Source organism: Neodiprion fabricii, chromosome 5, assembly GCF_021155785.1.
Source record: "Neodiprion fabricii isolate iyNeoFabr1 chromosome 5, iyNeoFabr1.1, whole genome shotgun sequence".
Classification (NCBI taxonomy): Eukaryota; Metazoa; Arthropoda; class Insecta; order Hymenoptera; family Diprionidae; genus Neodiprion; species Neodiprion fabricii.
In genome coordinates, this window is record NC_060243.1 from 15,409,595 (window position 1) to 15,431,249 (window position 21,655).

Here is a 21,655-nt window from a genome sequence, read left to right on the forward strand (position 1 = left end):
AGTTTCGCGAGGTTGACGACATGGCATAAGCAACTTGTAGGGGCATGGGGGGTACTGTGGTCGTGTTTGAAAATTGACTGACAGTACTGTCAGCAATCTTTTATCTCTTTTGCGCTGCCGAGTTCATGGACAGCTCTGTCTCTGTCCTAGGGAATTTTTATTACTGGCAGTCAATTTACGAACACGGCCTGTATATGCTCCAAGGCAGCTACCTGCGGTAGTATATGCCTTAATTAAGTACCGTGCTGAATTGTTCCATGTCAATTCTACCAAAGTGTGACTGTGTAAATATTTTGTAATACGTACTCCAATTTTTCATGGCAAATGACGACATGGTATGGGAAGAACTCCCAAAGATCGATGCCGATCCTCCGAGAATGCGTGACAAGTGTATACAATGCAGGTAGATAATGTAAAGTTGACATCAAACCTGCCGGATCTAACCTATTCTAATCTAATCTACTTGAACTGGATTTGTACAGACCATATGCATTTCATAAGAACCCTAGCTTGTTTTTAGTTTATCTATTCATTTGAAATAATTGACTGATACAAAAAGACACCAAATTATGAAATATATCTTTAATCCAGGAGACCTATCACAGTTTGCTGGTGTCTGGGATTACCAAACACACGGCTATCTCCAAACTCAAGAGTGATAATACTTCAGCATCCTGCGGAAGTTAAACGTTGCCTCAGAACCGCACCTATGTTGACGTACGCTTTAGAACCAGGAAAATGTTTAACATTCAGGTAAATACGCTTAGGCTGATTCTTGCAGCATCATAGTTTGAGAACCTAATTTCTAGAATGGTAGAAGCTGGTAACTGCCGTTGGCCACAGCAAATTTTATAGTGATTCGCTGCCTATTCTTGATGCCGCAATCTGCAGTTCCGAGGCAGCCACGTTACAAATTGAGCCACCTAATTTTCATTCGTCAGAAATAATCTCAAGTAAATGAAATGAGAACGAAACGTATTAAGGGGGATGTACATGTTAGATCTAAAATTATGCTTATTTTTAAGAACTTTTTTCTAAAGAAAATGAAAACACTTCAAGCAATTTGAGTTTGAGAGCTTTATTATTTATAATTTCAAGAACATTTTACAATTTTGTCCAATTCGTAACAGATAGAAGGAATGCTTTGAGTTAATAACACCTTTCAAGTGGAAACTCGTGGCCCAAATGATGAATACAAATTTTCATTCAAAATATAAACGATTAGGCACAAAAAATGTACATTTTCGCCGAAAAAATTCTTTAAAAAATTTTTGTAAAAAACATTTGAGATTGAAATTCAATAATCTAGCCACAAGCTAGAATGGATAGATAAGATTGTGTTAAAATTTCAATTCGATCGGATAAAAATTGATCAATAAATCTGTACCACTGGATTGAACACATGGTCGTTCGATACTTATTCATGCCGTGCCGCCATTTTGTTATCAATTTTAATGAAAAGATTCTAAAATGTTCTTAAAAATACAAATAATAAAGCCCTCAAACTCTAATTGCTCTAAGTGTTTTCATTTTCTTAAAAAAAAACAACCCTAAAACTAGGTTAGGTATGATATTAGATCGTCCTAGCTTTACCCACTCCCCTTAAAAGAGGTTTATTCCGATGCCTGCCAATCTGAAATTTAAAAGAAAACGTTTTGTATGATGCAAAAATTATTCTGAAATAATATTTTTGTTTTCAGTATTGCAAAGATTTGAGTTTATGTAAATTCATGAATGGTATGAGCACTTTTATCGTACGTTCTTTTTAACTTCCTGTTTCTCTGATTTCAGAGAAAATAGGAAGTTATTGTAATCACCTCGAAAATAAAAAGTTTAGTTCTCACTAGATCTCCACGTTTTGAGGTCCGGAGAATCACCTCCAATCATTTTCGAATGGACGTCTGTGTGTGTGTGTGTGTATGTATGTATGTATGTATGTATGTATGTATGTATGTACATTCTTTGTTTCGTTATTTTCCTTAATTCTGTAATTATTGTTAGCTGCCTTGGATACCGCCACTCTACCAGTTCGTGTGAGTACTTGAGCCTAGCCAGCCGTACAACGGGTTCTCTAATTATTTTTCGTACGGTTTCGTGTTATTTTTCTTGATTAATAGTATTGTTTGAAAATTGACGCTATCGCGTCTGGCGCCCAACGTAATTGATTTTGTTATAGTTTAATGTTCAGAATAAGTGGAGAATCGCGCCAAAGTGTCAACGGTTAGTCCTTATCTGAGGGTAACAGAATTTAGCTTTACAAATTGGCACCCAACGTGGGGCCACAACAGGCCAGTTACAGTAAATTCCAGTTCAAATTTAGTTAAAACCTTGAGAGAGAACAAGAGAGAGAGAGAGAGAAAGAGAGAAATTGTTATTAACAAAAGAAACCCCTTCCTGCTTTTATTCAGTCGGTTATCTTTAAAAACAGTTGATATTGAGTGACCCATCGACCCAAAATATTTAAACGTCCCGGATTACAGATATTACGACGACGAAATAATCCCTCGCGAGTATTACTTGTAGTCGACGCATTGTTCGCGTAGAGCAGCGCGCAGCCAAAACCAATTTTTTCTCTCGCCCGCTATAGTCCGGTCAATTTAGACATAAAAATAGTGATCGAAACACAATAATTCCGACAGAGCTGAATTTTGGTAGAGACCTTGGGTTTACCATTAAAAAAAAAAATAAAAAAGTCCCCATCGATACCATGTGTGCTAAAAAAGTTATTCAAGGTCAGAGGTCAAAATTTTCGGTGTTGTTTTTTGTTTTTAAGGGGAATACCATACACATTGTCGGGTGGATAGTCAGAGGTATCAAACATTGTATCTACATCACGTTTGATGATATCGTAGATATTAGGCACATTAAATTGATAAATAATGCTGTCTGTGTCGGTATACATCAATTTAGCTTATTTATTCGAAAAGTTGGTTTTAATGTGATTATAGTGGAATCGTAGAGAAAGATTTTTGACAGATCTAGAATTGATGCGCTGACGTTAATAGGTTTGGCGAAGTGAACTTTGACACGGTTCATTTCAATGATAACCATATCAGTGCCAAATACGGTGCAGCTGTGAAAGTTTGCTCGGGCAATAAGCGTTCTCGCACCACCTCTTCCCTCCCATTTTGTGACCAATTTAACATCTTTATGATTTCGCACATTCTCCATAGTCTTGCCGAACACCGCGTTATTCATGAGCTTGTAAAAGTTTTTCTCAAATTCATTCCTAGACCGCTTACGCATGTAAGCGTGTTGAGCGTGATGTAAGGCTCGAGCCATGGAGATTGCACTTTCGTTACTTTCAATCCTAAATTCAAACACTGTTTCAAATTTCTATAGTGCAATATATACTTTGTTTTGGGGTGAAGGGTGGTCGAGAGTTTGGCATTTTTACTACCTGGAGGAGTAAAATGTTCGGGACAAAGAGGTAAGTCTTTCTGATCCTCGTGGAGTTCTACAGGGTAGTCCAAATCTACCTCCAGAAAGTAACCGATCGGCGGATCGTCCGGATGGTTTGTTATATCGATGTGCTGATACTCCCACTCGAACGAACCAATTGGTAAATGCACGCTCATAGCTGCACCGTACAGATTATTCACGTCAAAATACGTGAGATACGATTTCACGTTACTAGGATCAAAATCTTTTCCCATGAATTTATTATTGGCCCGAGCGTGTCGATTAGAACATTGTGCTACGCCGCCTCGAATAGCTTTTTCAATAAATAAGACCATTTCAGGGTTATCTAAAAGTTGCAAATTTACATTAGTATGCTTGAGCATCGCGTCGAAAGCAAGTCCCGGTGCAGTGTAGTAGTGCAACGGAACTAAATCGTATGTTTTGAAGCAGCTAGCGCGGAAAACTATTGGAATTGTATGCGTCTCTCTGAAATTCAAATTACACCGATTATGAGCAGGACCACGATATTTACCCGTGAAGTGACAGTGATCGTGACACTCTTTCTCCTCAGGGGTAAACGGCTTTTCGCAAATATAACAATTCTTTGCGCGCATGTGACGATCGCGATGCACTTGGGTAAGACACTCCATCGGAATTAAGTTTTTGATGCGTGAGTCTACTTGGATCGATGAATCTTTAAGCTGTTGCATAAACCAATCTATGCAATCGGCACCGCGTTTACTGTGGAACTCCGATAAAGTCTCATCGTACGCGCAATGTACATAGTATGCTACACTGTGCGGGATATGCTTTTGAAATTCACATGTTTTACGGTTTGAAACGTGATTTTGGAATTGATCAACCCTTGCAGACTCTAATATACATTCGAGATCGTCGTAAACGACAAACGGGACAGTGCCTATGTTTCGAAAATTGGAAAATGCTAAATCTTTACACTCGGGAAATTCCATGCGTACCTTATTTAGCATAATACAATCTTGTCGATGATTGTGCATGTTTCACGGTAAAGTGAGACAAACAATTGTCACATAAAAACGTTTTGTGTTCATGATCAGACAATTGTTCGCACTTACATCATGTAGAGTAGCAGGGAATTTGATACCTGTACAGTCCAACTCGAAAATATAGCGACGATAGTTGTGAGTCCTATCGGTGTGGGTGTTGACCGGGTGGAAGGCTGCTGTGCCGGACTAGAGAAGACATCTTTCATCCTCGTTCCTCACGTTGATCACAGCCTTCTTATGTCGAATGTCCTGGGTCAACTCGATGAATGTTGAAGCCCCCGCGGCGAGAGGCTGGTAGCGGTTGATATTTACAGTGATGTTGAGGATCTCAATCATACTCCAGCCGGAATCGCGTTGCTCGAAATCTTCCACTTTTGATAGCAGATCATTCTGTGAACGTGTAAACCAGCCCTCTATATCGCTCGATGGGAGAAGAATCGCCACGTTGGAGGTGTTGAAGCTTTCAACTTCGGTGGAGATCTCTTCGTGCTTGGCATTTTGGAATTTGCACGATAATATGAGGTTGACCTTCACATTTCCCTCCTCGCGCAGTACCAGCTCCAACTTCTCGGTGACGATGCGCTGCACATCATCCAGAAAGACGTCCAAATTTTTATGACGTAGATTTGTGACAACCCCTGTTCGGATTCGGCTGGCAAATGCACTATCCACGTCGTCCCACTGTATACCCGCAGGAGTACCGATATTTCCACCCGTCACCACTACGCATTCCTGCAAATGCTTGATCTTCGTCATCCAAGATTGTAGGAGTGTGATCGTATGTTGAATCCGTATTTTCGCACCAACAGTCGTTCCTCGTTGCATAGAAATATTACGTAGAACTTGGATATTCACAATTACAATATCAGTCCAATGATTGATGACAGCGTCATTCACTTCTCCGGGTGGTTGCTCTCTAAGCAAATTGTACGTCCCGTCCATCTGCTCTGCAAGTCCCATATACGCTTCGATGGCCATGACTTTGACGTTGATATAAGCAGAACTTTGTATAACTTTTGACTTGTACGTATCGTGTAACACTGATGAGTCTGCATCGGATGCGTTGAGCTTATATATAGGCCGATAGATCGCAAGAATTTGGGTGTGGTGGTGGGGGGTCCAAGCTTTGTACCACCCCCGCCATCAAAGAATCAAAAATTTTTATGGTATACAGGTCTGAGCCTGCACACCCCAACCCTAAACAGCATGGGGATATGTGATGGGAAAAATCGATAAGCGAAAAACAGGTAGCGAGCAGTGTTTGGCGTGAGAAGAATCTTGTCTTGCCCACTCTTGACCGGATGGTTTGTGTACATACAGTTTTTGGGTTTTATGACTCTTTATAGCGACCAAGTCCGAGCCTACACACCCCCAATCATATTAGCGTGGGGTATGCAACGAGAAAAAAATCGGTCAACGAAAAGCAGGTAGTGAGCTCTTGAGAAAATTTTCTCCCAGCGTATACTGCCCCCGCGTCACATTTTTGTCTGTATGTCACGTGGTGCATGCTCTACGGATGATTGGCTGGCTGGTTTTTGCTCGGTGGAGGGTGGGTGCGACTCCTTTAGTATGAATTCGAACAGCGGTTTGAAACTTCTCTAGTAATTTTGAAAATCCTTCGTGTGAAAACAAGCGTTTTTTATAAAGTTGTGAGAAAGAAAAAAAAAAAACGGTGTTCATTTGAAAAATCTTAAGACTTCAACGAGTTTATATTTTTTGTGAGTACTTTATAGAATACACATATATATGTATATGGTGCTACGCTAATCCTCTTATGATACTCTGAATGTTGATTTGAATTCCGTAATGATTATCGCATTTGATTAGTATGTTAACAAAGTTTTTCGATTTGTTTCAACTTTTCTGTATTCCCTATCATCATATCCATAAAAATTCTGGAAAAATTTTAGAAACTTATCAAAAAAAAAAAATTAACGGATGGAAAAGAAGACCGTCAGACTCCCCACCCAATTCACCACCACGATCGCCGACTTATAAGCGGGTGTGCAGAGAGGTGGCTTACGATGAGGAGGAGGATGCTGATGAAATGATCGATAGTGATGCCGATTCGTTGATTATCGACACCGAGCCATGTATTGACAACAGTGCTGGTGATGATGATCGCGAGTTTGAGCAAAATTTGGTTGGCGAGCATCATCGTTTAGAATCATCACCATCACCGACTGATGCGGAGGATGAGGAGGAGGAGGATGAGGAGGAGGATGATAATGTTAGCGAACAGGATAACGATAATGATATTATGGATTATTTTGAGGAATAAACCACGATAAATTCACAATTATTGATTTTATGTTTTTCACAAGTAAAAATTCATAACATTTACATTTTGTATGACAAGAATGGGCGAAAGTGATAAAGATATATATTTGTAATGTATCCTAGTTCTAGATTATAATTTTATCGAATAGTAAATTTTTTTAATTTTATGTATAAGCTATGATATAATTGAGATTAATTCTATTGAATATTCTACATATAAACTCGAATATAATTGTATATATTGTAATAAATTCTATTGCTATTTTGGCAAATATTGTCCATATTATCTATATACACGATTGCAACCTAGACAGTCTTTAATTAGAGGATTCGGTCCATCCACTATATAGCCATGGGGTCCTGGTGTGTAATGTGTGCTACATCTGCGGAAACTTGCGATGATGTAGTCCATTTTCATATTCTCTGGTAGTTTATCCCACGCATTATTGATGGAGTTTGATGCGAACGTGTAGATGAATTCTTTTGGTAAAAAAGCTATATCCTCGGACATCATTGCCCTTAAACCGTCCAATTCTTTGTACAGACGGAAGGATTTCTCGAGGGAGCTGGTACACTCTTTCGAATACCAACTCCTTAGTCGCTGCACATTTTCAAAGGCGCAGTTGTATACCGAGATGTATTCAGAGTTGTCATCATACCAAATTGAGCCTGGCGCTGCTGCTTGCTGGAAGTTATTCGCTGGAGCCTATCCATGGTTCAAGTCATGCCACGGTGCCGCTTCCATATACCTCAATTTTTCCAGTGCAGGGGGTATGATATGCAAATCTTCCATATTAATAACCCTCGTTGTACCATCGACAATCTCCGTCAGCCATGCTTTCTTCTCCGCCCCTTTGACGTATACGTAACATACATTTCCAAGCATTTTTCTCACAATCTTCGTCACATCCTCGTGAAATTTGTTACCTGCATTCCATGATATTCCGTGGTGATTTTGTGTCAACCATACATTGGTAGCTCTACATTCAAGTGGTAAGCTTGCCAAATCATAGGGTGGCTTGAAAATGATGTAATCCAGACCCGACCCGTTTACATTGATGACTGCAACTTCCTTGGGTACAAACTTCATGTTATGACCAATAGAAAATGGCCGTGGGGGGAGCGCCACCATTATGTGGTCCAGAACCGGCGTAGCTCTACTACTTCTATCAAACTTAGCCGTTGTAATTTAACATACTAGATCGTGGGAGACGAGGTTCCATGATATCTCCATGATTTCGGTCGTTAATGTTGTATCTATCGATTCTTGGTTGCATCGTGTGATGCCGATTTTGTGTGAATCATGGTCCACGGCTTAGAGTTGCGGTAAGCCGCCGTGTGATTGCATGATTTCAGTAATTAATAAATTTCGTGTCTGAGCGACCTCGTAACTGCCGAATAATCAATTCTTTTGTATTTACGAATTTTCTGATTATTTATGAATTTCCATTAGCCTGCTTCTGTACTTTCTATCGTATTTTGAGCCCTATTGGCTTTATCTTTCGTTTCCTAATTTTTTGTAGTAATACTGTGCCTTATATTTCATTTCTGTTATTGCTTATTATATTTTTATTTATTTCCTGCCTATTGTATCGTATATCGAGTTCCTTGGAGTATAACCGAGCATAGAATCAGCCTCTAAATACTACTGCACCTTTTTCTATTGCTATTGGCCATTCTATATTATTTTTTCTTGTTATTGTTTTCTCTGTATATTTTAAGTTCTGCGTATTTTGTGTGAATCATGGTCCATGGCTTAAAGTTGCGGTAAGCCGCCATATGACTGCATGATTTCAGTGATTAATAATTTTCGTATATTCTTGATTCTTTTGTACTGCGGCGTATTTAGCGTATTTCTTTATTTTGTGAACTCTCCGAATTTCTCACTCTCTCATAATTTTTTATTCTCTGGTAATTTTGTATTCTCTCAAGAGTTATGTTTAAGAATTTATTGTTTAATTCTTCAGATCCGTAATTATTGTAAATTATTGATTCTATCGTTTATGAATAACTCTACCGAAAATTATCTATCGTACTTGACCGTATATCTAGTTGATCGTTTACGCTACCGATTTTATAAATTGTTAATGAATGTCAATCTTTCGTACTGATTGGAATCTTTGGTAAATTCGTCGTATTCTCCCGTTATTATCTACCGAGCTATCTTTACTTTGTTTTCTACCGATTGCAATAAAGTTCTCACTCTTGTTTTTAATCAACAGAATAATAATTTTCGTAGCGTCATTTGCAACTTGGGTAAGATCACGTTGCTCAGTGACGTGTAGTTTTAAGTAAATTCTTGCATTATATCGCTTCTCACGACCTACGCTCATTTTTCTCTGTTAACTACCATCTCTCGTTTCAAAGCTACCGTTTAATTCTATTCTACCGAAAATTTTGTGAACAATTATTGCCTATTTTATTAACTACCGCTATCGATACCATTTCATTTGCCTGTCCTAACCCTGTAACCTACTCGACAATATATGACTGATTGACCTGTTCATTTTTTCCTGACTTGAGTTATTCTTTATTTCATTATTTTCCTTAATTCTGTAATTATTGTTAGCTGCCTTGAATACCGCCACTCTACCAGTTCGTGTGGGTACCTGAGCCTAGCCAGCCATACAACGGGTTCTCTAATTATTTTTCTCACTGTGTCGTGTTATATTTGTTGATTCGTATTATTGTTTGAAAATCGACGCGAACGCGTCTGGCGCCCAACATAATTGATTTTGTTATAGTTTAATGTTCTTAATAAGTGGAGAATCGCGTCAAAGTGTCAACGATAAGTCTGCATCTGATAGTGAGGGTAACAGAATTTAGCGTTACAGTATGTATGTATGTATGTACGTGCGTGATCAATTTTTTGTCCGACGATATCTCGAGAACAGGTACTCAGATTTTGATGAACTTCATCTTAATCGACGCACCTCTTTCAGACTTAGACCTGATTAGATTTTGGCTGTGATTGGTTTAGTAGTTTTTCAATAATTTAAAAAGCCAAAATCACAAAAATAAAATAAAAATGGTGTTATCTTCGCAACAGATACACGGATTTGCATGATAATTGGTATCCGAAAGGATTTGGGGTCGTTGACCACATATCTGAAGTCACATTTGTAAAATAAAGATTTCACGTAGTAAATATGCACGAAAAAAATGAAAACATTCGGAGTTTGATGAAAATTGAAAAATTCATGTTCTTTGTGTCGCTGATCACAAATTATTACCTGCCCGGCTTTCGTTGCCCCCAAACGCTACACAAACCGGAATTTCATACAAGCGTAAAGAAAAACAGTGTTTGATACGCCAGGCCAAACTCGTTTCTTGCGCACTACTCGTCTGAAGGCCGCATGAAGCCGGGGCTAGTAGTATAACAAGGAGAGTTCTACACGCAGATTTCTGTTACCGACACTTACTGACATCCTCCCCAGACTCTAACCCTTTTTCCGCGATGACGTCACAGTTTGCCGTACGGACTTGAGGTCAAAAACGTGCAACCTTACCGACAGTTGTACCGGTCGACGCTCAAAAAATCGCACTGCTTTACCGACAGTTATTATCGGTCGAATGCCAAAATCGTGCTGCTTTCCCGACAATCTTAGCGACCTAAGGTCAAAGTCTGTAGTGCTCGCCTGCCAACGCTAGAGGGCATGAACTTTTTCACCGATCTGGATGTCGGTTACCGTCCCGCATTCTTTTCCCACGATAGGACTGCTGATGTGCAACATTAATCACTTCGAATTCTTTTCCCACGGTAGGACTGCTGATGTGTAACATCAACCACCTCACATTCCTTTCCCACGTTATGAACCACGCGACATTCCAAAATTAATGGTTTTGACAATTGTTTTTTATCCACTCGGATATCGATACGTTATCTTCGACGTGACATTCTTTCACCTCAAATTCTTTTTCCACGCTGGGAATACTGATGTGTAACATCAACCAACACACATTCTTTTCCCACGTTATTATCCATGTGACATTCGAAAATTAATAGTTCTGAGAATTGTTTCATTCACTTTCATCATATTAATCATGTGACATTCTTTACCCCCCCCACCAAATTTCAAATGCAAGTGGAAAGTGGTATTATAAAATGTAGAACCGAAAACTTCAGCATCAGTCTGAAGCCGTACTTCTTGCAAATGAAACATGCTCTGGAACAACAACATGAATTAAAGAAACGACTAGAACTGCTCATCAAGATCATTGGAGAAGTAAAACATCTGCTGAAAATCAGATCTGACCACAATCAACTCACAACAAAATTTGAGCACATACAACTCGACAGTGACCAAGATGGATTTTTCAAAGTTGAACGAAGTCGCTCGCCTCGAGTCACTTCTGCCCTTGGAAAAGCTGTCGGACCTCGAATTATACTTTGAACACCGAGTCAGCGGCGTTCGTCGAGTAAAGACGTAGTTCGGTGATAAAGTGGTAGTGGACTTGGAGGACTCTTTCACGATTTTTCCACCGAACCGGTTGACCAAAGCCCTCCTAAAAGATGATGATGTGTTCCAGAAGCTGACGACAGCCAGTAAGGACACACGGTTGAGTCTACGCTATCTTGGTGGACCGTATAATCAACTTGAATTCATTAACGTATAATCTAAGTATCACATGCACATATCCAGTATCTTGTAGTAGTCTTACGTTCAATATAAAAAGATTGAAATTATGAGTATTTTTTGTTTTACATCAAGCCATCCTGTGTACCTTTAACCCTACATACGTTTTATACCTTGTAATTGTAACTAAAATTAAGTCTTAAAATCCAAGAAAATGTTACTCCGAACACCAATAAGCAACGATGCAGGGTTGCAAGCTGCGTTTGCGCCTTGTAACTGTAATGTGAACTCTGCGATGAATTTTGAACGGGTTCAGTCAAGACCAAAGTGCAAAGTCGACCGATAGCTGCGGTAGTATACATTCAAAGCCAAGGATCTGCGGTGTTGGGTTACTATCGCTCTCAGAATACAAAACATAACTCGGTTTGAGTACAGCTCGGTCAAGGATGGAGAGCAAGGTTGAATCTCACATAAGCTTCGTATTAAAAATACAATTCTCTCTTAAGAGCTAAGGTGAAGGTGTAAAATTAATTCATGTATATTTTTAAAGAAACAGTTTTATTGAGTACAATTTTTTAGGCTACAGTTGACAATTACTTCACAATGATGGTACAATAATTGTATTGAACAGTATCGTAACCAGAATGATAGATTCGCCAGGAATGAGGGACCGTTCTTGCAAATGCTTCTGCGCAGTAACACAAATCGTACACCCTCGCCGTTTGAACAGTATGATGATTTTGTAGCCAATTTTGGAGTAACAAAACGTTTTGTGCTGCACAGATTGCGTTGGGTATTGTATGCACGTCACATCTTAGAGACACAGCTGAAGTTTTTTGCAAGGTTTGAAGCGATGGACAGCCAAAGTCTAGCAAATCGATGATTTGAACTTTGGGGACAATTTTAAGCAACCAATCTCGTTTTTCCACTCCTTTTACGTACACGGTTTCAGCTTTGCACAGCCTGTCTTCAATAGTCCACTCAAATTCCTAAAACAGCATGGTTGCACAGCTCTAAGGTAAACCGTGAAAATCGCGTTCCAACCAAGAATTTTGGCTTTCGTATTTGACGTCCAGACAATCCCATTCGTAAGGTGGCTGGAAGAAAAACATTGACGAAGATGCTTCCGAGTAAATTGAAATTATAGCCAATTTTTTCAATGTGAAGGTATTGTTGAAAGGTCTACGAAAGCCTTGTATGTCAACGATAAGCTCCATCTTTGAATTGTGCGAGATGGTGGGAACAGGTCAGCTTTTATACCAACATTTTCATCCGACCACTGATTGGGTTGTATTCGACAATATGATCGTGAATATTCAAGTAATACGCCGATGTTTCAACGGGAAAGTTGGCTCTAGCTTCAAATTCAAGACGGATGTCGACAGGTCCGTACTTCAAAGATTCGTTTTGTGTTGAACAGTCGATAACGAATACGGAGACGTCTTGAAGAAATTCACTCTTTGTCAACAACGGCTCGAGGTTCTTGTCGTAGGAGGTAGCTTGGAAGTTTACGTACATTTCGTACAGGAGTGCATACAGATTATCACTCATGTTGAGGTTTGTAACGGTCTTTTCGTTTTCGCGGTTTGCTTCGACCAGGATTACCTCCAACTGCGGAGCCTCTCGCAATCAACCAAAATTTTCCGCTATCAATTTACTTTTTATTGTTTTTATTTAAAACGGAATTTCGAATGTCGGTATGACCGAATGACATGCATCTATATGGAAACCGAATAAAAGAAAAGTATAAATATGAGAGAAAATAATAAATAAATTGTATAAATAAAATGGGCACGGCGGACATCTAGGACAATAACAATTCCATAAACGGCATACTCGTAAAATTACAGATAAAATAGTAGAGGTCAGAATATAAAACTTATCATAAGCTTGTCTTTGGGGATATTCTTCAAATCCCAGTTTCCATTTCCTCAGTTGCGCTCGCTAATTCCGTGCCAGGCCAATTTGAATCCCCTCGTCCGTCATATCTCAGTGGTTTTTCCTTGATCGGGAATCCGTAAAAGATGGGTCGCTGCTACGAGTCCTTCGTTCTCGCAATAGAATCCGTATGCGTTTTACTTCATTTTTCGTCGGTTGTATTTATTCGTTCGTTATGATTTCTTTATTTTAGAGCGCACTCTGATGACGATCGACCGCTCATTCGTCGTCTCCCGCTTAAACTTCTCGATCGATTGCTAACCCGTCGTCTCTCGCTTACACTTCTCGATCGATTCTCTACATCTGTCATATAACCGCTTAGGTGAAAGCCCCCCTCCCTACGGACCTACCTATTACTGAGTCCCGTAGTCACTGCTTTGGCGGCTGAATTCAACCGTTACAGGTTCAGGTTACCGTACGGATAAGATTGAGAGTTTGAAAATAGCTTGACGTCCGTGATATTGCAATGATCGAAATGACTTGCGTTCTTGCCGGTCTTGTTCTTTCGACTTGTTTGGAAACCCAAAATGACGTACCCAGGTTTTTCAAGCAGAGTGAAAGTTTTCACAGTTCAAACGTGTTTCGATGTTGTGGGAAGTAAGGGATATTCGTACAATTCCCAACTGCGGAAGCTCATCGCAACAGGCGGATCTCTCTTATTGAAATTTAGTAGGTCAACTTTTTTCTGATCCGCGAGTTTCCAATACGATATTAGCCATTTCACTGCATTGATCGTGATTTTGAATTCCTCGTCTTGAGTCTGCATGATTGCGTTGACGTCAGTTTTTGATCTCATCAAAATTAACTTGTGTTCAGCGTTGACAACGATCTTGCGGTAGCCTTAGGCGAAACCCAATATCATGCTGAGCGGTATCAGTACGTCGAAATTACCCTTGGCATCGGTTAATTTTTTCTTCTCTTCTACATCAAGCCATCCTGCGTTCTCCATCAGCCAAGTCTGACCAGGGTGCAGAAAAGCGTAACCCTTCATGAGACTTGTCAAGCCAAAGTTCTTGCTTCTATCAATCTCAACTGCATTAATTTCGTAGCGAATTCCTTCAAAAAAATGACAGATCGCGTTGTTTACGAGCTGTGTGTTCACAGTAGCTGTACCATCAGGTTTGAGGAGTCGTCCATGGATACGTACCGAACTTTTGCTGGGTAATATGCATAAATCCTGATGCTGAAGGGTGATTCGAATTTCATCGCTGTTGTTGAAAGTTGACGAGGCGTAAGGTTTGTGAGCGTGAATCTCGTAATGCGCAACGGATTTGTCAAGGACGTCTGGTGTTTGAATGTTTAAGATTTCTTCCTCCATGGTACGTAGCAGATGAAACAGCAAAATCGGATTTTTATTTGTCGGAAATTCCTCTTCCAAAAGGTGTCAGTTTCAGACTCAGAGCTATCAGGAACTCCACGTTTCGAGGTGTTAACGGTTCGAGAATCGATCTATGACTGACTTGATCGGGGCATGCCGACTTACTGATATACCCACTCTTTGACGGTCTGTTATATACAATTCCCATCGTTTATTGGGATTTGATATGTAGTCTCACAGTAATAACTTCTCTACGAAAATTAACCAGGTCTCCGTCTTGATCCACTAACCGGAGCTGAACGTGATCCATGGTCCTGACGGTGATCGGAAGGTAAATGACGTGCGACGGTACTTACACGATCTTATATCCTGGTGGGACAGTGGGGAAAACCTCGTGAATAGTGTGTACTTTATATCCATTGAGGTAGGCGCCCGTTGTAATACTGCACACAACTCGCAACGCGTTGACCTTGAGTGTAGTTACAGGCACGTCTGATTCGTGAGTTTTATCAACCTCCAATACACGTGGCGTGAATCCCAAACGTTGAGCAATGGAATCATTCGACTCAAAGTCAATCGTGTGGTTGCATGTGATTTCGCTGCGTGATGTATTATTGTTGGGTTTGATGCTGAGCCTAACATCTGTATTTCTTAGCACGTTTTGACGATACTTCTCTATGTGCTCGATCTTGTAGTTGCTGGTTGGTATGGTGATCACCATCAGCTACGTAAAATTTATTGTGACCAACATCAACGTCGGAAATCGAATTAAAGGTTAACAATGCTACCAAGCCAAAAGCATAACTTTTATCACGAGCAAGTTCGATCGGTGGGAAATATTGTGCCTCGAGAATCGAAGAGGTTCCCGAAATCGTCAACGTTAACGACTCATCAATGACTGCGAGTGATAGACCAACTTTGATGAATCATGCACCATGTTCATATAGCTCACCATCCAAAAATTTTAGACACAAGTGTCCGCATTCAATTGTATCATAATCCTGGTACCTTTCATGATTGTATTTAATGTTACCAACGCCGAGGTATTTTATGAGGTCTGAGGGTGGTTGAAGGTTGCCGAAACTGTCAAAGTAATCGATATTAGTGTCGCGTTTCTTGTATGCAACTCAGTGTGTTCCCGGACCGTCTTTGTCGTTAAGGTTGATTATAGCTGACTCGTTTTTTCGTCGACCGTTTTTGGGCATTACGTTTCGCACGAAAACACCACGGAAAAGCGGAACCTTAAAGATTTTTCCATATTTCAACAAGACCCAATCAGTCAACGCTCGACGTGGTAGCATCGCATCAAGTGTTTTGAAAAATGGAGGCCAAGACCTGTTTTGTTCGGTTCCATATGAAGCCCTTTGCCCAACGCGATAGCTTCCATAGTTTTGTTGTGTCGTTTGCTTTCTTCCAGTTCTCGTTTAGCAGCACTTGCATCGTTCACAGCCTTCGCTATACCTGCCGCACCACTGGCTGACGCGCCTGTAGCACTAAGTCCAGCGAAAATAGGAATCAGAAACGGTAGAAAACCACTGACTTTTGAAGCTACTGGTAGGACGCGAGGTGTTCGCGCTTTACATTTACCACCCACTTTTTTAACGGCGTTTTCAGCTTCCCTCAGCTCAGATACGATAGCTACTTTTGTATCGTTGCTGGGAACCATAGAACGTTTCACAGCATTCATACTTTTTCTCAAGCTCACATTTTTTGATTTTCGAATTCCCATTCGAAGTTTTGATTTTACTTTCATTGTATTAGCTATTGCCTAAGCCGCTGCTTATTCATCCAAATTGGCGTCTGACGCGAAAACCCGTTTCCAAGCTTTCTCAGCCAACACTCTATCAGCCTCGTTTCTAACTTCAAGATTTTCACGATTCTGGGACTAAGCAATGTCGTGGTCCTTGCAAGCTGCATCGAGCAGATTGATTCCTGGATCACCCCGCGCGCGTCTCTTCGTTAATTTTGTACCAGGCCCAGAGTACTGATAACCTGGTACATGCAATTTGACTGGATGGCGGTTGATGATTTTAATAATCAGACCATAGCCACGATGTTGCCGCTTGCTGCTTCGTTCACCTCTGTACACGATCATGTTCGTGCGTTGACTGAAAAAAAGTGCTTTAAAACGGGATATTTATAGCAAATCCGATATGTTATGTCCGAGATGCGGTTTGAGAAACAAGCTACTAAGCTTCACCTGATGAATTTTGACAAACTCTCGGAGCAAAATGTCAAAAGGCACAAACGGCATGGTGAATTACTTCTGAATAGTGTACGTGCAATATTCTGTGGAACGTCGAATTGTGGTAAAACTAATGCGTTGCTCATACTTTTAACCCATCCCAACGGACTCAGATTCGAAAATATCTATATCTACTCAAAATCTCTCAACCAGCCGAAATACCAATTGTTGAAGCAATTGTTGGACAATGTTGAGAATATGGAGTACTCTGCTTTCACCGAGCATGAGCAAGTGAGTACACCGTAAGAAGCACGGCCCAACTCAATGATCATATTCGACGATGTAGCATGCGAGAAGCAGGACAATATTAGAGCCTACTTTTGCATAGGTAGAAATTACGACGTTGACTGTTTCTATCTTTGTCAGACTTACGCTCGAATCCCCAAGCATCTCGTGCCGACAACGTCAACTTACTTGTGTTATTCAAACAAGACGACATGAACCTGAGACACGTATACAGCGACCATGCAAACACTGATATGTTTTACGCAGAGTTTGAAAGTGTGTGCTCCGCATGCTGGAACGGTGTGAAGTACGGGTTTCTCATGATCGACAAAGACAGTGAGCTTAACGAAGGACGATACAGGAAGGGATTCGATTCTTTTGTTAGCATGGAAAAGAAATAAAATCTAACGTTTTCGAGCGAGAGACGCAGTAGCGTTGCAGACTCAGTTGCGTCAACATGCAGAGCTCTGAAATTTCCAAGCAAAAAGATGTCCTACATCAGACCGCTCATGCAAGTGCAGCGATCCGTCGAAAACACAGATTGCTCAAATCGGGCAAGGAATCTACGGCTCAGAAATTGAGTGACGTTTTCAAACCAATAGTGACTCCGTTAAACGAACTGGTGAATATTACAAAAGGGACTCAACCTGTAAAACAAGAGGTGGAAGAAATTAAAGAAGAAATACAGCAGATGAAAAAGGAAACGAAAAATTAAACTGTCTCGGATATGGACGATTCCTTTGCTTCGGCAGGAGATGAAACAATCGTAGAAACACCGGTCGAGAAAATCGAGGATGAGTATTTTGCACTGATGAGAGATGCGAAGAAGAAAGGGAATTGGACAACGTGTACGGTGTACGCAACCTCGCAAACGGACTAATGATTGGTCATTCGTTGATATCTTTTGAGAGTGACTTCATCCGTATTGGCGATACGTTTTACCCACAAACGAAGGGTTTGCTGGAACTTTCGTTCAAAAAGAAGCCTGACGGTTCTTATGTGAGCGCCGGAGATCGGGAAAATTTTTAAAACATAATCCTCGCAAGCAACACGCATCAAAAGTATTACTCATCCGATGAGGCTGTTCCAAACGAAAACAGTTACAAATACCAAAATGTCATTGCCGAATTGATGGATTATTCCCCATCACCTCGCCGAAAGGGTGAAGGTCTACTTCCGCAAGCTATGATCACTCGACAAGGTGTTGAAACGAAATACGTTCTCTGGGCTGATCCAAACGAGTTAGTGGAGCGTCTTTGTTTACTCCCGGCATCTCAGGCAGCGGGAAACCCGAATCACAATAACGAAATAATCTCCATAATCGAAGAACTACGCGAAGCAGGAATGTCTTATTGAGCAGCTCCCATCGGTTTTGCATTTATTTCCGAGATGAGCGTCGACGTGTTTGGACGGCATCTGGATAAAAACACGGCTGCGAGCACTCACGGTCCTCCGGGTGTCGGATTTCAAATAACAGCGGACGGACATTACGATATACAGAACAAGAGACTCTTCAATGTCGCAGATCCCGCAGACCCGAACAATGCTGTAACTTTAAAAATATTGAGACGAAAATTCAACGCGCTGCAAAAACAAATCGACAATCTCGATCAAATGATCAAAGCTTTGGAGCTCACCACGGAGAAAGCCTTGGATACCTCCTACACAGACTTTGAAACAGGCAGAGACCTGTTGATTCGGAACCCTGAAAACATTTCCAAATTGAACACCAGACTAAGAGCGTTGGAATATGAACGAGAAAAAGCAAGCACTGGTGACGAAACTGCATAAGCCTGCACGCCAGAATTACCCGCGTTGACGTGTAGACATGCGCGGCATCGACGAGATCTGGCAGGCGGATCTTGTTGATATGATCTCACAGTTATTGATATCTTTTCAAAGTACGCGTGGGCTGTACCGATAACGAGCAAGTCTGGAGATGATGTTACGAAGGCAATGGAGTCTGCGCTTGTCCAAGGACGGGTACCGAAAAAATTCTACGTCGACAGAGGAACGGAATTTTACAACTCGAAATTTGAATCTCTTATGTCACGCTACGGGATCAAACTTTACTCCACGTACAGTAATTTGAAGGCTTCGATCTGCGAACGCTTCAATCACACGCTCAAAAGTCAAATGTGGAAACGGTTCAGCATGCAAGAAAGCTGCAAGTGGCTCGATATCTTATCTGATTTGGTTTCGGCTTATAACGACGCCAAATACCGAACCATAGGAATGAAACCGTCGGATGTCACCGTTGAGAACGAAAGGCTGTTATTACGTCAGGCGCAGGGGGGGCTGCGAGCGAAACCTACCAAACTGGCAAAGTTCAAAACCGGTCACAAAGTTCGAATCAGCAAATTCGAAAACGTCTTTGAAAAAGGTTACACTTCCAATTGGATGACAGAGATATTCACGATAAGTCGAGTGGAAAATACCTATCCTGTGACGTACAAGCTTAAAGACTACTGAGATCAACCCATCGCTGGTGGTTTCTACGAACAAGAGCTTCTCAAGGTTGAACATCCGGATATCTATCTGGTGGAGAAGGTGCTCAAGAAGCGTGGAAGAAAAATATATGTTAAATGGTTAGGTTTTGACAATAGACACAACAGTTGGATAAACGAATCGGACATGTAACATCAAATAATTGAATTTTTGTAGCGGTTCCATCGGTACAACAGTTTTGAAATAAGCTTCTAACGAATGTGCTAATTCCTCTAACTTATTCACAATCCATTGAATGCAAGTCTTTCCACGATTAATTTTGAATTTTGAAATTGAATCGTTGAACGCACAATGTAGATAGTAAGCTATACTATACGGAAGATGCTTGTGATAAATTGTTCTATTTTCCCTAAAACTTTTAAGAGAGGGTTGCAGTAAACATTCTAGATCTGCGTCAATGCAGAATAGAGCGGTTTCTTTGTGTTGAAAATTTTTAAATTTGAGAATCTTGTCCTCTCCCGCTGGTAAGATAACTTTGTTTTTGTTTAAATTCATGCAATCTACATTGTGCTTTAACAAACACCTTTCAGATTGAAAGTGAGTCAAACATCTATCAAATAACCAAGTACGACCATTACGTTTAGAAATTTGAGAACTTGTTAATCGAGACAGATTTCAAATTCAAGTAAAATGAAAGATTCTATTTTTCTCATAATTTTCTATCGCTAAAAGATGAATTACAGGTTTATCAGACTCATTCTGATCCAGGTGAATCGGTACTTCTTCACTTTTCTTCCGATCACCTTGGTCTATACCATAAACGTTAATGGAAAGTCCATTACGTTTCTCAAATTTTGAAATGGTGTTTTTGTCTGGAGACATAGAAAACTTTATACCATCATACTGCAGCACTGAACTGAAATGCGGGTACAAGCTGGTCGCGTTGGGATGGTTGTTGTCGACTGGGAACAGAGCTGCGGTGACCGACCAGAGAAAGCAGTAAGAGTCGTTGTTTCTGATGTTTACCACAACCTTCTTATCACTGATATGCTTAGGTAACGGGGTGTATGTGAACACACCGCCTCGTAGTGGCACCTACTTGTTGATATTCACAGTCAAATTGATTATTTCAGTCCGCGACCAGCCTGAATCTTTTCCTTGGAAATCTTCCACCTTTTTCAACAAACGCTCTATCGCGTTTCCGATGAACCATTCGTTAATATCCGTTGTCTGGAGGATGATTTCATTTCTCGTATTAAAAAATTTGATCTCTTCCACCGTGTGATCATCTTTTCTAACTTCAAATTTACAAACCAGGATAACAGAAGCCGAATATTTTGACTTCCGAATTTCATCTATTTCTGAATCTCTGCTGTCGATGATGATTTGTCCAAGATTTTGTACGCCGATTCCATAATAGCGATCAATCTCAAACACTTCTTGGATTCCATCTTGAGCTTTTTCCGCACGTATACTTGACAGGTTGAGACTGAATGATCGTTTGCAGTGATAAGCGTCCTTTTTACAGGGCAGCTGTACGTATGTTTGTGTGTGCGCGCGCTGTGCTTTGCATTCCCAGAGTGATAGTAACCCAACATCGCAGATCCTTGGCTCTGAATGTATACTACCGCAGCTGTCGGTCGACCTTTCACTCTGGCCTTGACTGAACCCGTTCGAAATCATCGTAGAGTTCACATGACAGTAACACGCCAAAAAGAATGTCACGTCGATGATAACGTATCGACATTCGAGTGGATGAAAAACAATTCTCAGAACCATTAATTTTGGAATGTCACATGGTTGATAACGTGGGCAAAGAATGCGGGGTGGTTGATGTTACACATTAGCAATCCTACCGTGGGAAAAGAATTTGAGGTGAAAGAATGTCACGTCGATGATATCGTATCGACATCTGAGTGGATAAAAAACAATTCTCAGAACCATTAATTTTGGAATGTCGCGTGGTTGATAACGTGGGAAAGGAATGTCAGGTGGTTGATATTACACATCAGCAGTCCTATTGTGGGAAAAGAATGTGGGACGGTAACCGACATCCAGGTCGGTAAAAAAGTTCACGCCCTCTACCGTTGGCAGGCGAGCACTACAAACTTTGACTTTTGGTCGGTAAGATTGTCGGTAAAGCAGCACGATTTTGACATTCCACCGATAAGAATTGTTGGTAAAGCAGTGTGATATT

At 40.6% G+C, this 21,655-nt stretch overlaps 1 protein-coding gene across 2 annotated transcripts in view; it reads left to right on the forward strand.

The window, feature by feature from the left end:
• The first annotated feature begins 220 nt into the window (after positions 1 to 220).
• The window catches only part of LOC124182978 (tRNA-uridine aminocarboxypropyltransferase 2), a 60,011-nt gene continuing 38,576 nt past the window's right edge, over positions 221 to 21,655 (forward strand). Inside the window, exons 1-2 of one of the 2 annotated variants that reach the window (XM_046570869.1) lie at positions 221 to 403; positions 592 to 753. In XM_046570869.1, coding sequence (XP_046426825.1) covers positions 318 to 403; positions 592 to 753 — 248 coding nt within the window. In that variant the 5' untranslated portion in view covers positions 221 to 317. Of the gene's footprint in view, positions 413 to 591; positions 754 to 21,655 lie in introns of both variants that reach the window. The other variant, XM_046570870.1, reaches the window with a different exon arrangement.